Consider the following 22,916-nt stretch of genomic DNA (forward strand, 5'->3'; position numbering starts at 1 on the left):
GTCCCCTGCATCAGCAGGCGGACTCTCAACCACTGTGCCACCAGGGAAGCCCAACACATACATTTTTAAAAAAAGGAAAGAAAGATCTCAGGTCAACAACCTAACCTTACAACTCAAGGAGCTAGAAAAAGAAGAACAAACTAAACTCGAAGTCAGCAGAAGGAAGGAAATACTAAAGGTTAGAGCAGAGATAAATGAAATAGAGACTAGAAAAACAATAGAAAAAAGTCAACAAAACCTAGAGTTGGTTTTTTGAAAAGATCAACAAAATTGATAAAACTTTGCTAGACCAAATAAGAAAAAGAGAAGACTCAAATATCTAAAATAGGAAATAAAATAGGAGATATTACAACTGATATCATAGAAATAAAAAGAATTATAGGGGACTACTATGAACAGTTGTATGCCAACAAATTGGATAACCTAGAAGAAATTGGTAAATTTCTAGAAACATACAACTTACCACTGCTGAATCATGAAGAAATTTTAAAGATCTGAACAAACCTATTACTAGTGAGGAGATTGAAGCAGTAATCGAAAAACTCTCAACAAAGAAAAGCCCAGGATCTGATGGTTTCACTGGTGAATCTTACCAAAAATTTAAAGAAGTATTAGTACCAGTTCTTTTCAAACTTTTCCAAAGATTTGAAGAGGAGAGGAGAATCCCAAACTCATGAGGCCAGCATTAACTGGATATCAAAACCAGACAAAGACACAACAGGAAAACTATAGACCCAGTATCCCTGATGAGTGTTGATTTAAGAATCCTAAGCAAAACAGTAGCAAACCAAGTTCAGTAGCACATTAAAAGCATCATACACCATGACTAGGGGAGATTTATACTTGGAACGTAAGGATGGTTCAACATAATGAAAATCAATCAGTATTATACACCATATGAACAAAATGAAGGAAGAAAAGATGTGGTCATCTCAAACAATGCAGAAAAGTGACAAAATTCAACACCCTTTTTTGATTAAAAACACTTAACAAACCAAGACTAGAAGGAAACTACTTCAACATAATAAAAGTCATATGTGAAAAACCCACACCTGGGGAGGAATGAAAACTTTTCCTCTAAGATCAAGAAGAAGGCAAGGATGCCCAATTTTCCCACTACTGTTCGCCATAGTACTGAAAGTTCTAGCCAGAGCAATCAGACAAGAAAAAGAAAAGGCATACACATTGGAAAATAAATATTACAATTATCCCTGTTCACACATGACATGATCTTATATGTAGAAAATCCTAAAGGTTACACATACACACAAAAACTGTTAGAACTAACAAAAGAATTCAGCAAAGTTGCAGAATACAAAATCAGCACTCAAAACCCAGTTGCATTCTTATATAATAACAATGACCAATCAGAAAAGGAAATTTTAAAAACAATCCCATTTACCATAGCACTGAAAAGGATAAAATACTTAAGAATAAATTCCACCAAGGAGGTGAAACGTGTACATTGTAAACTGCAAAGTATTGCTAAAAGAAATCAAAGAAGATATAAATAAATGGAAAAACATCTCTTGCATGGATCAGAAGACTTCAATATCATTAAAATGTGTATGCTGCCCAAAGTCATCTACAGATTCAGTGCAATCCCTATCAAAATCCTAATGACATTTTTTTTTTCAGAAATAGATTTTTTAAAACTCCTAAAACTTGTGTGGAATGTGAAGAGACTATGATAGCCAAAACAATCTTAAGAAAGAAGAAAAAAGTTGGAGGCCTTAGACTCCCGGATTTCAAAACATAACAACAAAGAAACAGTGATTTAGATGGTGTGGTCCTGGCATAAAGACAGATATATAGACCAGTCAACTGAATAAAGAGCCCAGAAGGAAACATTTGCATATATATAGCCAAATGATTTTTGACAGGGGTGCCTGGACTACACAATGGGGATAAAGCAGTCTCCTCAACAAATGGTTTTGAGAAAATGGCTATCCACATGCAAAATAATGAAGTTGGGCCCTTACTTTACACCACATAAAAAAATTAACTCAAAATGGATTAAAGACCATAAACATATGATCTAAAACTATTAAACTCTTAGACAAAAACTTTTCTCCTAGGAGAAAAGTTTCAGAATATTGGTTTTGGGAATGATTTCTTGGATACTAACCAAAGAAGACAGGCAAAAAAAATAAAAATAAAAATAGACAAATTGGACTTTACCAAGCTTAAGAACTTCAGCTCATCAAAAGGAACAATCAGCAGAGTGAAAAGGCAATGTATGGAATTGGAGCAAATAATTGCAAGTCATACGTATCTTGTAAGATGTTAATATTCAGAATATACAAGGAAGGTCTACAACTCAACAACAACAACAAATAAACCAATTTAAAAATAAGCAAAGGATTTTAATAAACATTTCTCCAAAGAAGATTTACACCTGGCCAATAGGCACGTAAAAAGATGCTCAGCGTTACTAATCACTAGGGAAATGCAAATCAAAATGACAAGACATCACCTCACACCCATCAGGATGTCTACTATCAAAAGAATAGATAATAAGTGTTGGCAAGGATGTGGAGAATTTGGAGCCTTTGTGCACTGTTAATAGGAATGTAAAATGATGCCACCATTATGGAAAGTTAAAAGTAGAGTACCATTATGGAAAGTTAAAAGTAGAGTACCATATGATCTAGCAATTCCATGTCTGGGTACATGTCCAAAAGAACTCCGAGCAGGATCGCAAAAAGATATTCATATATCCATGTTCGTTGCAGCATTATTCACAATAGCCAAGAGGTAGAAGTAACCCAGATATCTGTCAACAAATGAATTGATAAAGAAAATGTATATACATACAATGGAATATTATGTAGCCTTTAAAAAGAAAGAAGTTCTGTCACACACTACATTATGGATGAAACTCGAGGACATTATGCTAAGCTAAATAATCCAATCCCAAAGAGCAAATATTGTATGAGTCTACTCATATGAAATACCTAAAGTAGTTAAAATTGTGGAAACAAAGTAGAAAGGTCGTTGCCAAGGGCTGGGGGCAGGACAGATGGGAATTATAGTGTTTAATGGGTAAAGAGTTTCAGTGTTGCAGTGTGAAAAAGTTCTAGAGATCTTTTGCACAACAATGTTACTTAACACTACTGAACTATATATTTAAAAATGGTTAAGATGATAAATTTAGTGTAACATGTTTTTTACCATAATAATAATAAAAAAAAGAATAAGGAATATCTCTATATGGTAATGTGGCATTATTTTCAAGATGTATTGTTAAGAAAACAAAATAGCACTTGATATGTAGCAAATGATATATAGGAGTATAGCATAAGATAGGCAAAAAGTAGCACTATTACCTTTTCCATAAGGAGAAGAGATACACATATAATCTGCATGTTTTCTTATAATTTTGAAAAGAAACACAAAGAATAAACCAAAAACAAATATGATAAATATAGTTACCTCTAGACAGAGGGAAGGGATTAGAAGTGAGACTTGGAACATGTATTTTAAATATACTTTTGACTTTGGAATCAGGCATTTTTAGCCTTTAAAAAAATAAAAGTAAAATTTTAAAGGTTGAAAGCATATTAAGTTTTTTCTACTCTTAATTTACTCCTGCCAAAAGAAAAACTTTTAGTTCCTTTGATTATTCATTGTTCATTGTTAATTTGTGTGTAATTAATTTGAAATTCTCCACCACTAGGTATAGTCTGCACTTGTTACTCTGTTCTCTTGCTTAATTTATCCTTTGAAAACATGATTTCTACTCCTACCTCAGTAACTAAATATTTTAATGTAGTCAGCATCCAATGTAGCACTGTAGCAATTAGAAACCTACTTTGAGATATTTAATAAAAATTATACTCTCACAGTGGTATTTTAAGTTTAATTTGGGTAAGCAAATAAGAGTACTTTTTCCTTTGCTTTTCATTTCCTATGTTAGGTTTGCTTCTCAGACATGTGACTTTGGAAGTTATCATTGAGGACGGGCCCAGAACAGAAACTAGGTGTCAGGGGTTTGCTTCTGTTCAATTTTTGACTTTACCAGTCAGCTCTCAGATGGCAGAAAACTTTCATATTGTTATTACTGATCATCTTTTCCAGAGCTTTTAAATTTCTTTTTGTGGTCCAGGCCTCCTATACACTTTGAAGGTCAGCATCTCCTAATGTCAGAATTCTCCTTTGGGTAAAGGTGCTTTGGGAGCACTAGCAAAGCCACCCTGATGACTTAATTGGAAGGAGTCTTGCAGAGAAGTTAAGAGCATTTACTGTGGCGCAAAACTGCCTGGGTTCAAATCCTGTTTCTACCTTTTATCTGTGTGACCTTGGACAAGCCACTTAGCCTCAATTTTTCATCTTTAAAGTGGCAATGATAGTTATATCTTCCTCATAATTTGTTATATGTGGATTAAATAGGTTAAGATATACCAGGCCTGGAACAGACCTGCCACTTGGCAAGAATTGTGTGTTAATTGCTTAACCTAAAACCAAATAGACACTGTTTAGCTCAGATTCCTAATAGCCTTGTTGAACCTAGGTATTTGATCAGCACTCTGGTCCCATTCCTCTTGGATTTTTCGTGCTGATCTTAAGGCCTTTTTGTTCTGAGTTAAAACTTGTGATCACTGAAGTGATTAATAAATATTTCTTGCCCTCTTATCTGGTTTTCCTAAATAAAGTCCCGTTTCTTCACTTCTGTACTTTTGAAAATGCAGATTTCCTTAAAGAGCTTCATCTCCTGCCTTTGTCCATCTTAGCCTCGCCACTGCTTTCAGTGAGTTGCAGAGGTAATGGGGAGGTACCTCCAAGTTTCATGATCTTTTCAATACAAATGTTACCGTATTTAATAAGAATAAGAAGAAGATTTATTCCAGTCTTCTCTCAAAACTATGTATATCTTGTGGTGCTCTTTGTCCTCATCTTTTTCTTTTTTTTTAAATCCTTTCACCTTTTTCTCTGCTTTTCCTTTTTTTAAAAAAAATATTTATTTTTGGCTGCCTTGGGCCTTCGTTGCTGCTCGTGGGCTTTCTCTAGTTGTGGCGAGCAGGGGCTGTTCTTCATTGCAGTGCATGGGCTTCTCATTGTGGTGGCTTCTCTTGTTGCAGAGCACAGGCTCTAGGCACACAGGCTTCAGTAGTTGTGGCACATGGTTTCAGTAGTTGTGGCTCGTGGGCTCTAGAGCGCAAGCTCAGTAGTTGTGGCACACGGGCTTAGTTGCTCCGCGGCATGTAGGATCTTTCTGGACCAGGGCTCGAACCCATGTACCCTGCATTGGCAGGTGGATTCTTAACCACTGCGCCACCAGGGAAGTCCTCTCTTCTTACTTCTTTTATTCCATTGTTTTTCCCCATTTCCCTCCCTCTTGACAGGGTATTATGAATTCTCATTCATTTTTCTTATTTATTTGCACCTTTGCTCTTCATGGATACATATGTATCACTTAGTAATTTTTTTTTTTACTTATATTGTTGGTGTGATTTTAGCTTCTTATTTATGAGACTATTCTTATTCATTAGAATAAAGAGCCTTTATTAAGATAACAAATTTCACATCAAGAGCTGGGAATGTTGATTGCTTCTGCCTAAGTGTAATTAATTCTTTCTCACCTATACTTGAATAGAGGATAAGATACTTTTGCTTCTATTTATTGGAGATTCTTTTGGGGAAATGACTAAATTGAGGGGCTCTTTTCTTGTTTTGTTATTTAGCTGTTATTGTGAAGGGTTGAAAGTCATGTCAAACAAGGGATGTTTTACATTTTAATAATCTTCCACTAGTGTTTGAAATTTTAAAATAGACTATGCATTCAGCAGACATATATTAAGCACTTATTATATTCCATACACTGTGCTGGGCACTGGGAATTAAAAGAATATAATATGGTCTCTGACTCCAGAGGATTCAATCATGATGAGACTCTGCAGTGTAGTGCAGAGAGCTTTAGTCTTGGAGTTATCCCACCCAGCTCTGCCACTTACCAGTGTGTAACAAAGAACAAGTTGTCTTAATCTCTCTGAGATGGTTTTCTTTTCTGTAAAATGAGGGGGTTGGCCTAAATGATCTCTTATGATCTTGCTTAAATCTGTGATTCCAGCATTTTCTGAAAGTTACTTAAGGTTGTTGTGAGGATCAAATTGGAAAAAAATTTATTAAATACTTTAAAAACTATTAAGTGTTGTCTAAACAAAGACATTACTATTTACTAACTTGACATTATTTACTAATGGTTTTAGTCCAAAGACCAGATGCATTAAGTGTTATAACTAAGTTCCATAAGTTTAAGGAAAAGAGTGACCTTTTCATGACTTTGGCTGTAAGTTCTAGGGGTATTTTAGGATATCTTACTGTCTCCATTATTGAGTAAAGTAGGTACTCTGTAAATATGCGTTGATTTAAACCATAGGTTTCAGAAACTCAGAATAATTATAAGGCAAACCGCAATTCCTGTGGTTCTGGGTTATCTGTTCCAAATTAGGTTCATGAAATTCTGGGTTAATGGGTAATTGTTTTTTACTACGGAATCATTGTATTTGTGTAAATATGACTGCATATTTACAGCTTGTCATAGGACCACCATGTCTGAATGCAGAATACATTGCTTTTGGGGGCCAATTTTCTTTGTTTTTTTTGTCCACTAAACATTTTCGAGTATATGATATATATACTAGACCTTCAAATTTATGGGCTCTTTTATAAAGTACAGCTATCTATATGCTTGTAGATTATAAGAACCACTGGTAATATGCAGGAGGACTTAAGCCCATTAGCCAATTCAAAAAAGTTGAATCAGTAATTATGTTTTAATTATTATTAATAGATATTTATTCTCAGATCTAAGTAATAGTTTCAACTCTCTGAAATTTTTTATTGTTAATGATTATGATTATCACCAGTCTGTTCTTCAAAAGTTTTCATAATGTATACCCTTTTCTTTGGTTTGGTTTGTTTATAATTATTGCTAGATAATTTTATGTACTGTTGAAATGGTGAGACTCACTAAATATGCTGCTTTTGAAGTAAGATTTGGTATTTTTTCATTTACAAAGTTACTGGCAATAAAGAATAATAACTTGCTTATTTAATCTGCTAGCATTTAAGCTTTCATATTAATTTTAAGTTTCTGATTGTATGATTGTAAATTTGATTTATCTTCAGCTTTTGAGGAATAAAACTATTACCATGTTTTACTGGTAAACTCATGTACCTAATGACTCATTCTTTTTATATATGCTAGGAAAATGCTATTTCACTGTTAAAGCTAGAATTGAGTTAGTCAACCAGAAGTGAACCTCTAATTGTTTCCAAATGCTTACTTTCTGGGTTTGGATGCAGCTCTAAGTCTTAGCTCAGTCAGGAATTTGCTGAGTTTGTCTTTTTCCCCATATCCTTTCATTATGGCTAGATAGATCCATGCTAAAATCTATTTTATGATTCCCTATTACAATAGTTAATCAGAAAAATCTGGGCACAAACTCCTGAGCTAAACACAATTTTAAAAAAGCAAAAATAGAGTTTCTACAGGTTTCTTTTACATTTTTATGACCTCTGAGATTGTTATAGAAATTGGCTTTGGTTCTAAATTGCTTATCACCATGTGATTTAGCAAGCACCTTTTTCTCCCCACCCCAGTTTCATAACCTAGTTATATAGCTCCTACATCTGAAATTTTTAACAATATTTTAAAATTATTATTGGAGAAAATTAGTGTGATGCTTCCATGTGCTTTGGTGAAATGCTTGCTGCTGTTGAATGTAAACATTTTATTAAAATTCTACCTAAGTAGGCAACCATTCCAAATTTTATAGTATAACAAAATCGGTAAGAACCTGTTGGTACACTCTCTATATATTATTTCCTTATACGTATCAGTTATATCTTTTATTTAGTTATTTTAAAATAGATGCTTGCTTCTAACATTAATTTTATTATTAAAATATTTATCTGCATTATGGTTCTTGAATTGTGTTAAAATGAGTGATCTCTAAATTCTCTGTTAATTCTTTTTTTATAAATTTATTTATTTATTTATTTTTGGCTGTGTTGGGTCTTCTTTGCTGCTCGTGGGCTTTCTCTAGTTGCGGCAAGCGGGGGCTACTCTGCGTTGTGGTGTGTGGGCTTCTTGTTGCGGTGGCTTCTCTTGTTGGGGAGCATGGGCTCTAGGCGCATGGGCTTCAGTAGTTGTGGCACATGGGCTCAGTAGTTGTGGCTCGTGGGCTCTAGAGTGCAGGCTCAGTAGTTGTGGTGCACGGGATTAGTCGCTCCGCAGCATGTGGGATCTTCCCGGACCAGGGCTCGAACCCGTGTCCCCTGCATTGGCAGGCAGATTCTTAACCACTGTGCCACCAGGGAATTCCCCTCTGTTAATTCTAGTAGTGTGTAATCTGTGATCATGGAACTTCACCAGTTCTAGAATCCTCAAACTAAGGGCCACAGGTGAAAGTAAATTTTAGGAGAAAAACGGCCATACTAGTTGTTATTGTTGTTGTTCTTACAAGGGAGTAGCAGTCTTTGAGAGGCAACACACGTGGGTTAACACATAAAAATTTGAACAAAGGTTTGGATTAATTTGTAGATGGTTATTTGGGGTGACTTATTAAGACACTGTATTAAGGGCATGTCTTTAATGTTTTAAAGCTGCTCTCCTTAAGTATTATTTTAGATTGGACTCAACTCTTTTGTATTAATTGTGTTTTAGCTCTTTGCAGGGAAAGCTAGACTAGCCCTAGGTATTCTAAGACAATAAATATTTTAAAAGTTGTTTGCAAGGTGATATTTTACAACTATTGCTTAAGTAATATCATTGCTCATATTGCATGCCTTCTGTTACAGTAGAGTCCATGTTCTCTTCTATTCCTTTTTCCCCCACTTTATTTTGAAAGTTATACTTTTTATTTTTAAAGGTATATTTAAAAGTAAGTTGTCAACATACTAATAAAAAAACCATTCACCAAAAGTTCATGGGAAATGAAATTGGATACAGGCTTTTAATCTACAGTTGTTTTGAATTCATATGTGCCTTCCTCCAAATGGTGGGTCCTAAATAAGTGTTTGTTGCCTGATTTCCATTGATCTCTACAGGCTTTTTCAATAGTTGTGAATTCCTTTGAGGTAAGGCATTGTGTATTATTTATCTTTTTATTTCTGGTGCCTAGCACATGTCTGGCACATGGTAGGCATATAGTAAATGTTGACTTGAACTTTTCAAAATTGAGTTTGGAGTCAAAAGCCCTGTTCTTATTATTCTAGCTCTCCCATTCACTAGCTATTTCCTTGGGCAAGTTACTTTAGTGCACTAGGTCTCCATTTCCACAACTCTAGAGTAAGATTCCATCTGATTTGAGAAAATCTGATGCCAAGCAAAGCATGTAGTGCTTAATTATTGCTTATTTGTATTGATTGTATAATAAAATCCATTTGCAGGATTACCTAATTAGTAATAGATTAAATTCATTTGCAAAGTGTATCTCATTTGATGATGCTGTTGTGCATTGTTGTTGTTGCTATTTAGAATATAAAGGCAACTTATATTTTCTTTCATTTCCAAATATATTCTCTCTTAGTATTCCTTGTAGATTGACCTTTTTTTTTCTTATTGAATGAAAATAAAGATGGAAGAAATTGCCTAGATATTTAATCTACTTCCTCATTTTATAGATGCTCTGGAATGTTATACCATTTGCCTGAAGCTATTTAATGGCAGAATTAGAACCCAAGTCTCATGATTTACATTTGAGTGATTTTTCCACCTCAGATATCTCCAGATTATTAGGAGTTTCTTGAGATAAAGATTGGAGAAGAAATTATCAAAATAGCTAAATTTAGTGGGCACATGGAAAAACGTTTCTTATTCTCTGGGTGGGGTGGTGGTGTGATGATTTGGGATATTGGGATTGACATATATACACTAATATGTATAAAATATATAACTAGTAAGAACCTGCTGTATAAAAAATTTAAAAAAACTTATTCTCAAACAGTTATTCTAGGGGAACCATTTTTGTGCCTCATTTTCTGAGAAGTACAATAAGGAAAGTAGGAAAACATAAAAATTGTGTAAATTAGATATATAGAAACATTTAGTGACTGATCCTTTCTTTTTCCTGAGAAATGAGGATGGAGAGAGGAAAGAAAAAATGTAATGGTTGAATTATGCCTTATTATTCTACTGTGTTGTTTTTCTTTGCCTTTTTGGTAAATCCAGGGAGTCCTCACCTATTTAATAACAGCACAGTAGATAGAAACAGACAGTATTCTTCAGGTTAGATGAAGGAATAACCGATGTTCTTTCCTGTCAAAATCCTTAACCCTGATTCCAGTTGCTTTCCACCCATTTTTCCTCCAATGTTACTATAGGTATCACAGATTTTTTACAGGAGCACAGAGAGGACATTTATACAGTTTGGAGGACAGTTTGGGATCAGGGAATATACCCTAAAAGGGGTGACACTTGAGATTTTAAAGAAGGAGTAGAAGCCAGATTAAAGGGCAGTTTAGGGACATTCTAGAGAGGTTACAGCATGAGCCAAAGCATGAAAGGAAAAACAGCAGAAAGTGAAGTACAAACATGCTTACGTTTTAGAGAGCTTAAAATGTGAAGAAAAATGATAGGAGGTGAAGCTAGCGGAGGGCAGATCAAAAAATATACCATGTGAAAGAGCTTACACTTAATCCCCTAGGCAGTAGGGAGCTCTTAATGGATTTTTTTTAAATGGGGAAGGAATAAAGTCAGATACTGATTTTAGGTAGATTAGTCTAATGGCTTTGTAAATAATGGTTATATTAGTTATCTATGAATGCATAAGAACTTAACACAAAAGCCTCGTAGCTGAAATAACACATATTATTATCTTTGCCTTGGTTCAGGAACCTGAGCGTGGCTAACTGGCCTCTGGCTCAGGGTCTCTAACAAGGTAACAGTCAAGGTGTCAGCCAGGACTGCAGTCATTCCAGTGCTCATCTGGAGGAAAATCCACTTCCAAGCTCACTGAAGTGGTTATTGACAGTATTGAGTTTCTTTTGGGCTCTTGGACTGAGGGTCTCAGTTCCTCTCCAGAGGCCTCTCCATAGGACAGCTCATAACGTGGCAGCTTTGAGCAAGCAAGTGAGAGAGCAAGAGAGGAGGGTGAACAAGATGGAAGCCAGAGTACTTTAATTTAGAATTGACATCTTGTCACTTTTGCCATACTTTACTCATTAGGAGCAAGTCACTAGATCCAGCCCACACTCAAGGGGAAGGGATTACACAAGAGCATGAACGCTAGGGAGGCAGGGGTCATTGGGATCCATCTTTAAAGCTGCCTATCACAGCAGACTTAAGGAAATAAGACTAGAGGTAAAGGGACCATTTAGGAGGCTATTATAATAATCTAAGTGAAGTGATATGGAGATTATTGTAGACATATGTAATAGAATGACAGGGAGGGGATGGAGTTTAGAAATGTTTACAATGTTAAGTCATGAGAACTTGGCGATTTAGAGCATGAGGGTTTTAAGGGAGAAGGAGCAATTAAAGGTGGCATCTAATTATTCTTGGTTTGTAAATCACTATCTGACTGAAGAATATTTTCATTTGAATGTGACTTAAACTCCTGTCTACGTTGAGCTTTTATATTCATTACTGCTATTCTCTCCACACTTTTAGTTTTCTAAGCTTGCCCTTGGTGTTGCTTCCCTGGACACCAGTTTCTCAATATCTCAATATCTCTCAGTATCTGTTTAATTTTCCTATTTGTTTCTGTTCCTGTTTTTACCCTCCCTATCCAAATACTTATCACTGTACACAAAGTATGGAACAGTCTCCTATTTCTTCCCTGGGGCCTTTCCTTTCTTTAATCTAGATTCTAAAACATCTAATATCTATGCATTTATCATTCATTTAACCAACGAGTATTTATTGTGGGCCCACTTTGTGACCAGCACTTTACTAGGCCTCCTTGGGAATATAACAGTGAACAAGACAAGCATTGTCCCTGTTCCTTTGTGTCTTCATTAATATCTTCTCTTTCTTTTCTATCTGTCAGAAGTACTACTAATCTTTTAAGGTGCACTTCACCTTCTACCTTCCTTAAAAGGTATATGTTTTGTTTTGTTTTGTTTTTATCTCTATCTCCTATAGTTGTAATCAGGAGGGGTTTTACTCTAGAAATATTGAGATTCTACAAGTTTAAAAGAAAGAACTGGCTTAAGCTATTAAGTGTAATGAAGCTATTCTTGACCTTCCCTCTCCGTCTGCTTCAAGCAATAGAGCAGTGCCTCACCCCCTGACTCATTGGACACCCCCTGGAGAGCTTTTTAAAAACATAGATGCCTCAACTCTCCCTCAGAGATTCTCATTCAATATGTTAGAAATGACAACAAACAAGACTCTAAGGTGAATTTGATATGTAGCTGGTTTAGAAAACTACTGCATTAGAGTCACCCTCACCATTACACTGTTAATTGCTTTGTGTGCATTTAACCATCCAAGTAGCCTAAAGCCATAATTTCCAAATACTGGTTGAGGACTAGTTACATCAATTCATACAGACTTTGCGGCCCTATCACAAGAGGTACTGATTCACTAGATCTGTGGTTATATCCAGGCTTCTATTTTTTTTTAATAATCAAAGAAGACTGATATATAATCAGGTTGGAAAAACACTGGATGAATGAACTTAATATACTGTATTAATTTTTTTGTATTTTCCTTAACACTACTGTTCAAATAAATGAATGTAAACATTTGATAAACGTTAAGGACCAGTTGGCCATGATATGCTTTATAGATTATCCTTGAAGATTCTAGCCATTTGAAGTCATATTTTAAATGACAGTTGAACGACTGCTGTGTTTAAATTTTAGATGCTCCAGTACTATTCAGTAGTATGTTTATTGTTTCATACATTGATACATTTCATTTAGCTCTTTTACTTTTACTTTAAAGAATAACTTACTTGTCCCATGAAAAATTTGGAGCAATGGCTGGATTCTTTTTCCTCATATTATTCTGACAAATCTTTGTTATATTCTATTGGGAGGTATATTATTACTTTCTTGAAGGATGGGATTGTCAGAATGTGGCTTTAATAAGTTTGATGTCTTCCTTTTCTATAGTGTTATTCCTCTTTTAAGAGAGTCTGTTGGAATATTAATGCAGAGAACTCCTCCCCTTTTGGAAAATACTCTCCCTCAGTGCTATCAGAGGGTAAGTTTCAAAGCTTCCAAACCATTGGGTTTTGGTTGTTTCCAAGCTGTTAGGGGTTATAACTTTTATAAATATGGGTAGCATGTGTGTATAATTTAGTATTTCTGCCAAGACTGAATGCTGACCATGAATGCCATTTATACAAACCAGAATAAAATCATTGGAAAATATTGAGCGTCACTAAAGAAAATGTGGTAGAAGTTGTCCTCATCTAGAAATCAAGCAGCTCTTTTAAAATATAAATATGAATAGCAGATGATATAAGCATTTCTTCAGCATAGATTTTGTGAGCTCCCCTTTTATGCCATATATTCTTCTAAGGTACTAGGGGTGTAATGGTAAATAAGGTAGTCAGGGTCTATCAAAGAATTTATGGTCTGGTGGGAAAACACAGGCACTAAACAATAAATAAATAAGAAAATATCAGTGATGATTACTATAATAAAAATAAAACAAAGTCGTGTGAAACATGGATGGCTATGTCAGATTTATCCAGGAAGTCATATTCAAGGAAATTGAAATCTTGTTGACAAGAAGGAGCCAGACATGAACATCTTGGAGAAGAGTGTTCCAAGTAAAGGAAAATGCTAATGGGAAAAGTTCTATGACTGGAACTAATTTAGTGTGTTTGAAAAACAGGAAAAAAAAAAAGCCATTGTGGCTGAAGCATAATAAAGGGATGAGTGGCTGGAAAGGCTGGGGAGAATGGCAGAGGACAGATCATATAGAGGTTTTGGTCTTACTAAGAGGTTTAGATTTAATTCTATTCACTGGGAAGCATTAGCTTTTAGGCAGGTAGGGTGTCACAAAATGTAAGTTTTTAAAAGCTTATTCTGCTTGCTATTAGAGAATAAACTCTAGGGAGAATGAAAGCAAAGAAAACCAGTTAAGAGGCTGTTATCTTCTAATCTGAAAAATCATGGCCTGGACTACAGTGGTAGAAGTGAAAATGGAGCTAAGTAGATATTTTGGATAAGTTTTTGGAGATGGATTATATTAGCAGAGGGGAGAAAAAGTGTTGAATCACAACTAGGTAGATGCTAATACCATTTGTTGAGGTTGATGCAGGTGTGAGGGTGGAAAATCCTCCCAAATCAAGAGTTCTATTCTGGATATGTTAAAAATGAAATGCCTACTGTACATCTAGGGGAAGTGTCACTCAAGTGGTTGGATATGCAGATCTGGAGTTTTAGGGACTGATTAGAACTAGGGGGAGTTTGAGTCATCAGTATATGACTAGCATTTAAAACATTAGGATTATGTGAGATTACCTTGGGAGGATTAAGCTCTAATCTTTAGGTCAAGCTTCAACTCCAGATTTAGAGCACAGGCAGGAAGGCCAGGAATGGGAGCTGGAAAACCCAGAAGAAGTTGAAGAAGGAGGAAGTAATCAACGGTGCCAAATATTTCTGTGAGGCAATTACAGTAGGAACAGAGAAGTGACCATTGATTGGGATCATGAACAGCATTAATGGCCTTGATAAAAGCATTTTCAGTAGAGTTTGGAGAAAGCATGATAATAGTAGATTAAGGAAAAAATGAATTGGGGAGGTAGAGATAGTGGTTACAGTCAACTTTTTTTAAGAAGTGTTGTTAAAGGGAACAAAGAAATGAGCTGATAGCTTGGCTGTAGATATAGTAACAGTGGTGAGGGAATTTGTTTTTAAAATAAGATGTTTTAAAACAGCATCCCATAGAACTTTCCCCAATAATGGAGATGTTCAATAATCTACATTGTCCAGTATGGAAGTCACAAGGAACATGTGGCTATTGAGTACCTGAAGCTTAATAATTTGGGCTAGCGCAACTAATTTTTAAATTTCATTTCATTTTCATATATTTAGTCACATGTGTCTAGTGACTTCTGCATCGCACAGTGCAGTTCTGGAGCCTGTGTGTTACTGATGGGAACAGTCGACTGACAGGAAGAAATTGATGATATGGTAGTGAAGCAGGTTACTTCACTACCTGTTGAAGGAATGAAGTTCTTGAGAAGGTGAAAAAGGATAGAACCCAAAGCACTATGGAGGAATTCATTGTAGATAGGAGCCAGGGGTTCTGTATCCCCCAAGGGAAGACAGAAAGTGCTGAAAGAGATGAGGGCTGACTGGTGGATTTGGTGGTGCAGGATAAGGGATTTTCTGTGTGCTTCTATTTTCTCTTTGATTTACAGGGCAGAGTAATCATGCAGAGAAATTAGAAGACCAGAGGAGAAAAGAGAAGGTATAGAATAGTTGTTTTTGAGATAGGGAAAGTGAAGTGCTGCCCATTTGACATTTGTGGTTTTATGATTTTAAGGTAGGACCAGTCAGCATAGTTGTGGAAGAGAAAGGGGCAATTTATTGACCGCCTACTCTAAGCTGGTCCCTATATTAAGTGATTTACATATATTGTTTCTTTTCTTCACATTAACCATACAGGGTAAGTTTCATCTTCCTTTCCCTAGGAAAACTGAGTAAAATTGAGGTTCGAGGATTTAAGTAACTCATCTAAAGTCACAGATGGTAGTGGCTGAATCTGGATTCAAATCCATATCATTCTGGCTTTAAAAGCTCATGCTGTTTCTGTTAAACCACACTGTCCGAGCAGGAAGAGCGACACAGATTTTCAGCTGTAGCTATACTTTCCCCACTTTTTTTTTTTTTTTTGCGGTACGCGGGCCTCTCACTGTTGTGACCTCTCCTGCTGTGGAGCACAGGCTCTGGACGTGCAGGCTCAGCGGCCATGGCTCAGGGGCCCAGCTGCTCCGCGGCATGTGGGATCTTCACGGACCGGGGCACGAACCCGTGTCCCCTGCATCAGCAGGCGGACTCTCAACCACTGCGCCACCAGGGAAGCCCCCCACTTTGTGTGTGTGTGTGGGGGGGGGTACGTGGGCCTTTCACTGCCGTGGCCCCTCCCGCTGCGGAGCACAGGCTCCGGACGCGCAGGCCCAGCAGCCACGGCCCACGGGCCCAGCCGCTCCGCGGCACGTGGGATCCTCCCGGACCGGGGCACGCACCCGCGCCCCCTGCATCGGCAGGCGGACTCCCAACCACTGCGCCACCAGGGAAGCCCCCCCCCCCCCATTGAGTAAAGTTAATGCCAGTTTCTATAAGACTCATTCCTTAACTTATGCTTTAGGATAACTGCAGGAATGTGCTTGTACTGCTATATCTATGGAGGTAGAAGAAATCTGTTCAGTCAGGGTGTTGTTTCCCTAGCAGTATACCATTTCCATTTAGAAAAGTGTGGAGGGATATCAGGTTCAAACCACTGTGTCATCAGAGTCCTGAAAGAGAAAGAGGAAGTGCACCTTGACCTTTTTCCCTAGTAAAAGCAGTTTTTTTAAAGGGCACAATGGTTATTGTCTCACATTTCCCACCAAGTGTCTTGGAGCTTACAGAAAGTGACCCTACATGCATCAAATTCTGATAAAAATAAATATTTTTGATAGATATAAGTTCAACTTTTTCTTAATTGACAGCCCAAATAGATTACTTAAGAATCAGGGAATCTCAGAATTCAAAAGATCTTATTATTCATTTGGCCCAGACTTCTATCTGTTGGAAGAATCTCCTTTGCGACGTTCAGTTGGTCATTCAGATTCTTGACTATTTACAGGAATCGGTAGTTAACCCCTTCACAGAGTAACCTCGTTCTCTTTTATTTTTTTTTTAATTAATTTTTTTTGCGGTACGCGGGCCTCTCACTGTTGTGGCCTCTCCCGTTGCGGCCTCTCCCGTTGCGGAGCACAGGCTCCGGATGCTCAGGCTCAGCGGCCATGGCTCACAGGCCGAGCCGCTCCACGGCATGTGGGATCTTCCCGGACCAGGGCACGAACCCGTGTACCCTGCATCGGCAGGTGGACTCTCAACCACTGCGCCACCAGGGAAGCCCCTCTTTCTCTTTTAAATTGCTGTAATTGTTATAAAGATCTTTTTACATTGAGCCTTTGTTTTAACTTCTGGGTTCTGATCTTAGTTCATCTCCTCCAGATCTATACAGAGGTATTGAACAATAGCGGTGATTTGGACATCTTTGTAAAGATTTTCCTTATCTTCAAGGGAATACATCTAACGTTTTTTTCCTTAAGCGTTTTCTGCACGTTTTGGGTAGATAGCTTTTATTAAGTTAAGGAAGTGTCCTTCTAATCATAAATAGGGGTTGAATTTTATTAAATAATTGTAATGCTTTTATTGAAATGACTGTGATTTTTCTCCTTTGCTTCACTAATTGAAGAATAACAGTAATAGAGTGTCTGATGTTTAATCTTTCCCTCTTGGGATAAACCTAACTTAGTCATGATATGTTATTTTTTAATATACTGCTGGAGTTAGCTTATTTAATTCATAAGAGAAATTAGCTTATGATTTATTGTCTTTATCTGGTTGGGGATCAAGATTATTTCTTATTTATATGAGATAGCACCTCTTTTTTATTTTCTGGCAAAACTAAGAGGTTATGTTAAGTTTCTTGAAAGTCTGCCCTCTGGGACTAGGGGTGGGGGGTGCTTTATGAAAGAGAACTTTTATTACCTTTTCAGTTTTTAATGGCCCTTTTATATCTTCTGGTTTTTTCTTATATTACAGCATTTTCTGTATTTCCAGAAATATATTCATTTTTGTCTAGACTTTTGAAATTGTGTTTTTTGTTGTTGCTTCTCTGATTTTATTATTTATTTTTTTTCCAGCTTTAGTGAGGTAAAATTGACAAATGAAAATTATGTATATTTAAAGTGTACAATGTGTTGTTTTGATATACATGTACATTGTGAAATGACCATGGAACACTTCATGAATTTGCATGTCATTCTTGCACAAGGGCCATGTAAATCTTCTCTGATTGTTCTAATTTTAGTATATGTGCTACCAAAGCAAACACCAAAATTGAATTTATATTCATTTTATATACATACATGTACTATTTACTGAGCAATTACTTGGGCCAGGCTTAGGTCCTTACAGTTTTAGGTGCTGAGGATACAAAACATAAAAATCGAAAATAAATCCCTGCCTTTATTGAGCTTGAGTTCTGCTAGAGGAGACAGTCAAGAAACAATATAAATAACATAAGTAATGTAGTGTGCGACATTATATGCCTAAAAGTAAAACAAAGCAGAGAAATGTAAAAATAAGAGCATTGTAGTTTTAGATAGAATAACAGTAGAAGGGTCTCCTGAGAAGATGGCATTTGAGTCAAGACCCAAACAAAGTAGGCCAGGCAGAAATCTGGAAGGAAAGACACTCCAGGCAGAGGGAATAGCAAATGCCCTGAGACAGGAGTGTGCCTGACTTTTCAGAGTGGTGAGGAAGCTTCTGTAGCTGAGGAAGAGGGAGCAAGGGGAGGAGTAGTAGGAGATGAGGGAAATAAGGTAAATAACAAGGGGCCACGTGACGTGGGTCCATGTAAGTCATTGTGAAAGCACTGGTTTTTGTTCAGAGTAAGATGGAAATCTACTGGAGGATTCTGAACAGAGTGAAAGCATCTGATCTAAAGTAACAGATTCTTACTTGGGCTACTGTTTTGAGAATAGATAAAGAGGTGCAAGGCTAGAAATAGAGAGACCAGTTAATAAGATATTATAATAATCCAAACTAAAGTGGCTTCAACTAGCCTGGCAGCAGTAGAGGTGGTGAGAAGTGTTTGGATTCTACTCAGCTGTAGTATTTTGTACACTCACATATTGATACATTCATATAGTATTCCGTTTTATGGTTTTTAAAATCTGTTGTTTGTAGTTCTTTTCCATTTTCATTTTGTACTTTGTTTAATTGCATGTTCATTTATTTTATTTTTTTACCGCCATCAGAGTTTGTCTTGCCAGTGGTTGTCAACCTAAGGGTGTGGAACACTTAAGGAGCCACTGGAAAAACTTTGAGACATCCATCCCTTTTCTGGTTGTCACATGAGTTGGGGAAGGGTATATGTTGGCATGTAGTTCCCTGGGTCCTGGGGATGCAAAGATCCTGTAGTTCCTGACTCTTGTACACGATGAAGAATCATCCTGTCTAAAACATGCCCCCATTACATACGAAACACTGACTCTCTAGCTCGTTAATCTTTTCAGAGAACTCGTTTTTTGATATTGTGAACTCTGTCATTTCTAAGTTTGTGGATCATTGATTTCCATCCTTTATTTCCTTCCTTTTTATCTCTTAAGTTGACTTTTTGTTTTTTCCTAATTTCTTAGCTCACATGTATTTATATTTGTCTTCTGATCGATGTACAGTTGACCCTTGAACAACACAGGTTTGAACTGCACGTTCTCCTTATACATGGATATTTTTTCAATAGTAAATAACCACAGTACTGCATGATCCATGGTTGGTTGCATCCTCAGATTTTCGACTGAGAAGAGGGCTGGCGTCCCTAACCCCTGTGCTGTTCTCGGGTCAACTGTATTTGAAAATGTAAATTTCACTTAGGAGCTCTCTCAGCTGTGCCCTACAAATTTTGATATGTGCTCAGTTATATTTCCCAAACACCTGTCATGGTACCAGAACATAGTAGTACCCAGTAGGTATTTGTTAATCAATTCAAGCCACCCCCCCACCAGGCCACTTTTTTCATTAGAGGGTAGAATCCATGTTTACTGATGTGTTGCATAATTTAAGTTGGGTGTACTTATACTTGAGTTCATGTTAATATGTGCTCTTTATATTTTAGGTGCAGCAGTTGCAAGGAGTTTACAGTTTACAAGAACAGCATTTCTGGACCTTATGTTCTGATGTTTATGTTGGGACCTTGAAATTAGTAGTAGCACCTGATGCTGATGCCAGGTGGATTTTAAGCCAAACGCATAATATTTTTACTCAGGTATGATTTTTTTACTAACTTCTTTTAAGGGTCTAGGAATTTATTGTATCTACTAGTCTTAAAAATATTTACTATTTAACATATTGAATATATATATACTACACTGTGAGGTAAGTGTGAAAGTTGTTTTTCAACCACAGAGTCAAATTTGGGAGATCCTTACTTTAGTGAATACTGTTAATGAAGATAGTCCTGTTACTCATTGTTGTACTGATTTGAGCTCCTTTAAGAAAAAGTAGATTCTCCCTTACTGTACACTCCTTATAAGACATGTTATATGATGTTTGAAGCTAGGAATTCTAAGGTAGCATGTGGAATAAGAATAATGTCTGGTCAGTGACGTTAGCTAAAAGCAAACTATGTTAACATTTTTGTTGATAGCAAAGCCATCTCTACTTCTGTGTCATTTAATGGCTTAATATGCTGTTGAGTTTTTCTTAATTCTGTATGTGGAATCATTAATTAGTCAGTGCATGACTGCAACCAAATTATATCAGGTAATGTTTATGCCATCATGAGTTGACATAGTCAGTGACTGATAAAATAAAAGTGATTACTCGGTTATTCTGTATATACCAGTAGAATAAGAACATCATGTCAAGAATATCTGAGGAGAGAGACCACAGATTTGTTTTTGGTCTAGCTTGCTGGAAATATTTGGCAAAAAATCTAGATGTTGACACTGCTTCCAAAATTATCTAACACATAAATCTAATGAGGAAACTGATTCCATGCCTTAAAAATCTGTGCTTCAGTGTTCATTGAAGCACTATTTACAATAGCCAGGACATGGAAGCAACCTAAGTGTCCATCGACAGATGAATGGATAAAGAAGATGTGGCACATATATACAATGGAATATTACTCAGCCATAAAAAGAAACAAAATTGAGTTATTTGTAGTGAGGTGGATGGACCTAGAATCTGTCATACAGAGTGAAGCAAGTCAGAAAGAGAAAAACAAATACTGTATGCTAACACATATTTATGGAATCCAAAAAAAAAATGGTTCTGAAGAACCTAGGGGCAGGACAGGAATAAAGACACAGACGTAGAGAATGGACTTGAGGACATGGGGAGGGGGAAGGGTAAGCTGGGACGAAGTGAGAGAGTAGCACTGACATATATATACTACCAAACGTAAAATAGATAGCTAGTGGGAAGCAGCCGCATAGCACAGGGATATCAGCTCGGTGCTTTGTAACCACATAGAGGGGTTGGATAGGGAGAGTGGGAGGGAGACACAAGAGAGAGGAGATATGGGGATATATGTATATGTATAGCTGATGCACTTTGTTATACAGCAGAAACTAACATAACATTATAAAGCAATTATACTCCAATAAAGATGTTAGAAAAAAGAAATCTGTGCTTAAAAACTGACCCAGCCCTCCTGATGTGATGCAGTGGGAAGTACACAGCATGACCCGTGTGGCACTCTTGCCAGAAATGGTTAATGTGAATCCCGTCACTAATAAACAACAAGACAGACCCACCCTGTGGACTGTTACCCTGGATTCTTAAAAAGTGTCAGTGTCATGAAAGGAAAAAAAGGAACGATGGGGGATTCTTCTAGATTAGAGGAGACTTCACAATTAAATGCGATGTGTGGTCCTTGATTGGATCTTGGACTGGGGAGAAACAGCCACAAAGGAAACTATTGGGTAATTAGAATATGGACTACACAATAGCTCATATAATTGTGTAGGTGTTAAACTTCTTGGGTACGATAATGGTATTGTGGTTATAGAAGAATGCTCGTATTCTTAGGAGATACATGCTGAAGGCTTTAGTGGCAAAGTATCAGGATGTCTAACTAATTTTCAAATGTTTCAGCAAAAGTAAAAAGGATTATAAATAAATACATATATAGAGAAATAAGGCAAATGTGGCAAAATGTTTGCAATTGGTTTATACAGGTGATGGGTAGATATGCATTTATTGTGCTATTCTTTTGACTTTAAGCCTTTTCAAAATAAAAAGTTAAAAAATAAAAGTTTGGTGGCTCCTCATTGCCACCAGGATAAAGCCCAAACTTTCTAGCATGACACAATTAACTTTTCAAGCCTCTCTCCTACTATTATTCATTGCCATATACTTCATACACCAGCCCCACCAGACTATTTACTTACCTGTGTGAGACAAAAATCCTACTCTAATGTAAAGGTCCAATTCAATTGTTACTTTCTCTCTGAAGTCTTAAAGACCCTTCTAAGCATCATATAGATAGAGAAAGAGAGAGGGACAGACTGACAGTTTAAATTCAGGACCTTAGCATAAATTAAACGATCTCTCTTCTCTAATAGAGATGTACGGTTATGTTCCTTTGGAATAATTAATGAAATAATCTTGTAATGAATGTAGGCCACAGCCAGACTTCCTCTACTACAAAACAGTATGCTGGTACCACTTATTTACTCTAGACATTTAAGAACTGTCTTTTCTTAACAGACATTATAAGAAGTCTGTACCACCATGAGTTTCATAATGCAGCATGCAAAACCTACACAATATGTCTGAATCCTTCTCACACCTCCTCCCTTTTTCAGAGGCAAAAAGGAGAACATGACTAGCAACAACCTCGCTTTTCACTGCCATTTCTAGATCATTATTCTCTCCTTCAGTCTCGATTTTCTCCTAGTTACACCATGTCCTTCCACCCTCACAGTCTGAGCTTCTGTCCACCTCTAGGATACCTCATACTGTCCTAAGACTTTGGCACTTAAGTCACTTAATTTTCCCTCTGAGAAGGAATGCAATTTATAGGTTTAGAAATGCGCGAGCATCTGTGTCTGTGCTTATAACTGCTGAATTTGTAATTGAAGTAGGTGGAGGGAGGTTCTTCTGGTAACCTTAGAAATCTTGGCTTTTAAAATGGCTGAAGTTGAAAGTTTACTCAGCTGCTTCTTTGGTTTTGGAAACTGTATTTGGGTTTTGAAAATCTTAAGCTCTAAAACATA

The 22,916-nt window shown here is 36.7% G+C and overlaps 1 protein-coding gene across 1 annotated transcript in view; it reads left to right on the forward strand.

The window, feature by feature from the left end:
* SLC30A7 (solute carrier family 30 member 7) overlaps positions 1-22,916 on the forward strand; it is a gene marked incomplete at both ends in the record, with an annotated part of 73,253 nt that overhangs the window by 44,572 nt on the left and 5,765 nt on the right. Inside the window, 2 exons of the mRNA XM_079698055.1 lie at positions 13,069-13,159; positions 19,808-19,957. Of these exons, the coding sequence (XP_079554181.1) occupies positions 13,069-13,159; positions 19,808-19,957 (241 nt within the window). The remainder of the gene's footprint in view (positions 1-13,068; positions 13,160-19,807; positions 19,958-22,916) is intronic.

Source organism: Hyperoodon ampullatus, assembly GCF_949752795.1.
Source record: "Hyperoodon ampullatus genome assembly, chromosome: 2".
Lineage (NCBI taxonomy): Eukaryota > Metazoa > Chordata > Mammalia > Artiodactyla > Ziphiidae > Hyperoodon > Hyperoodon ampullatus.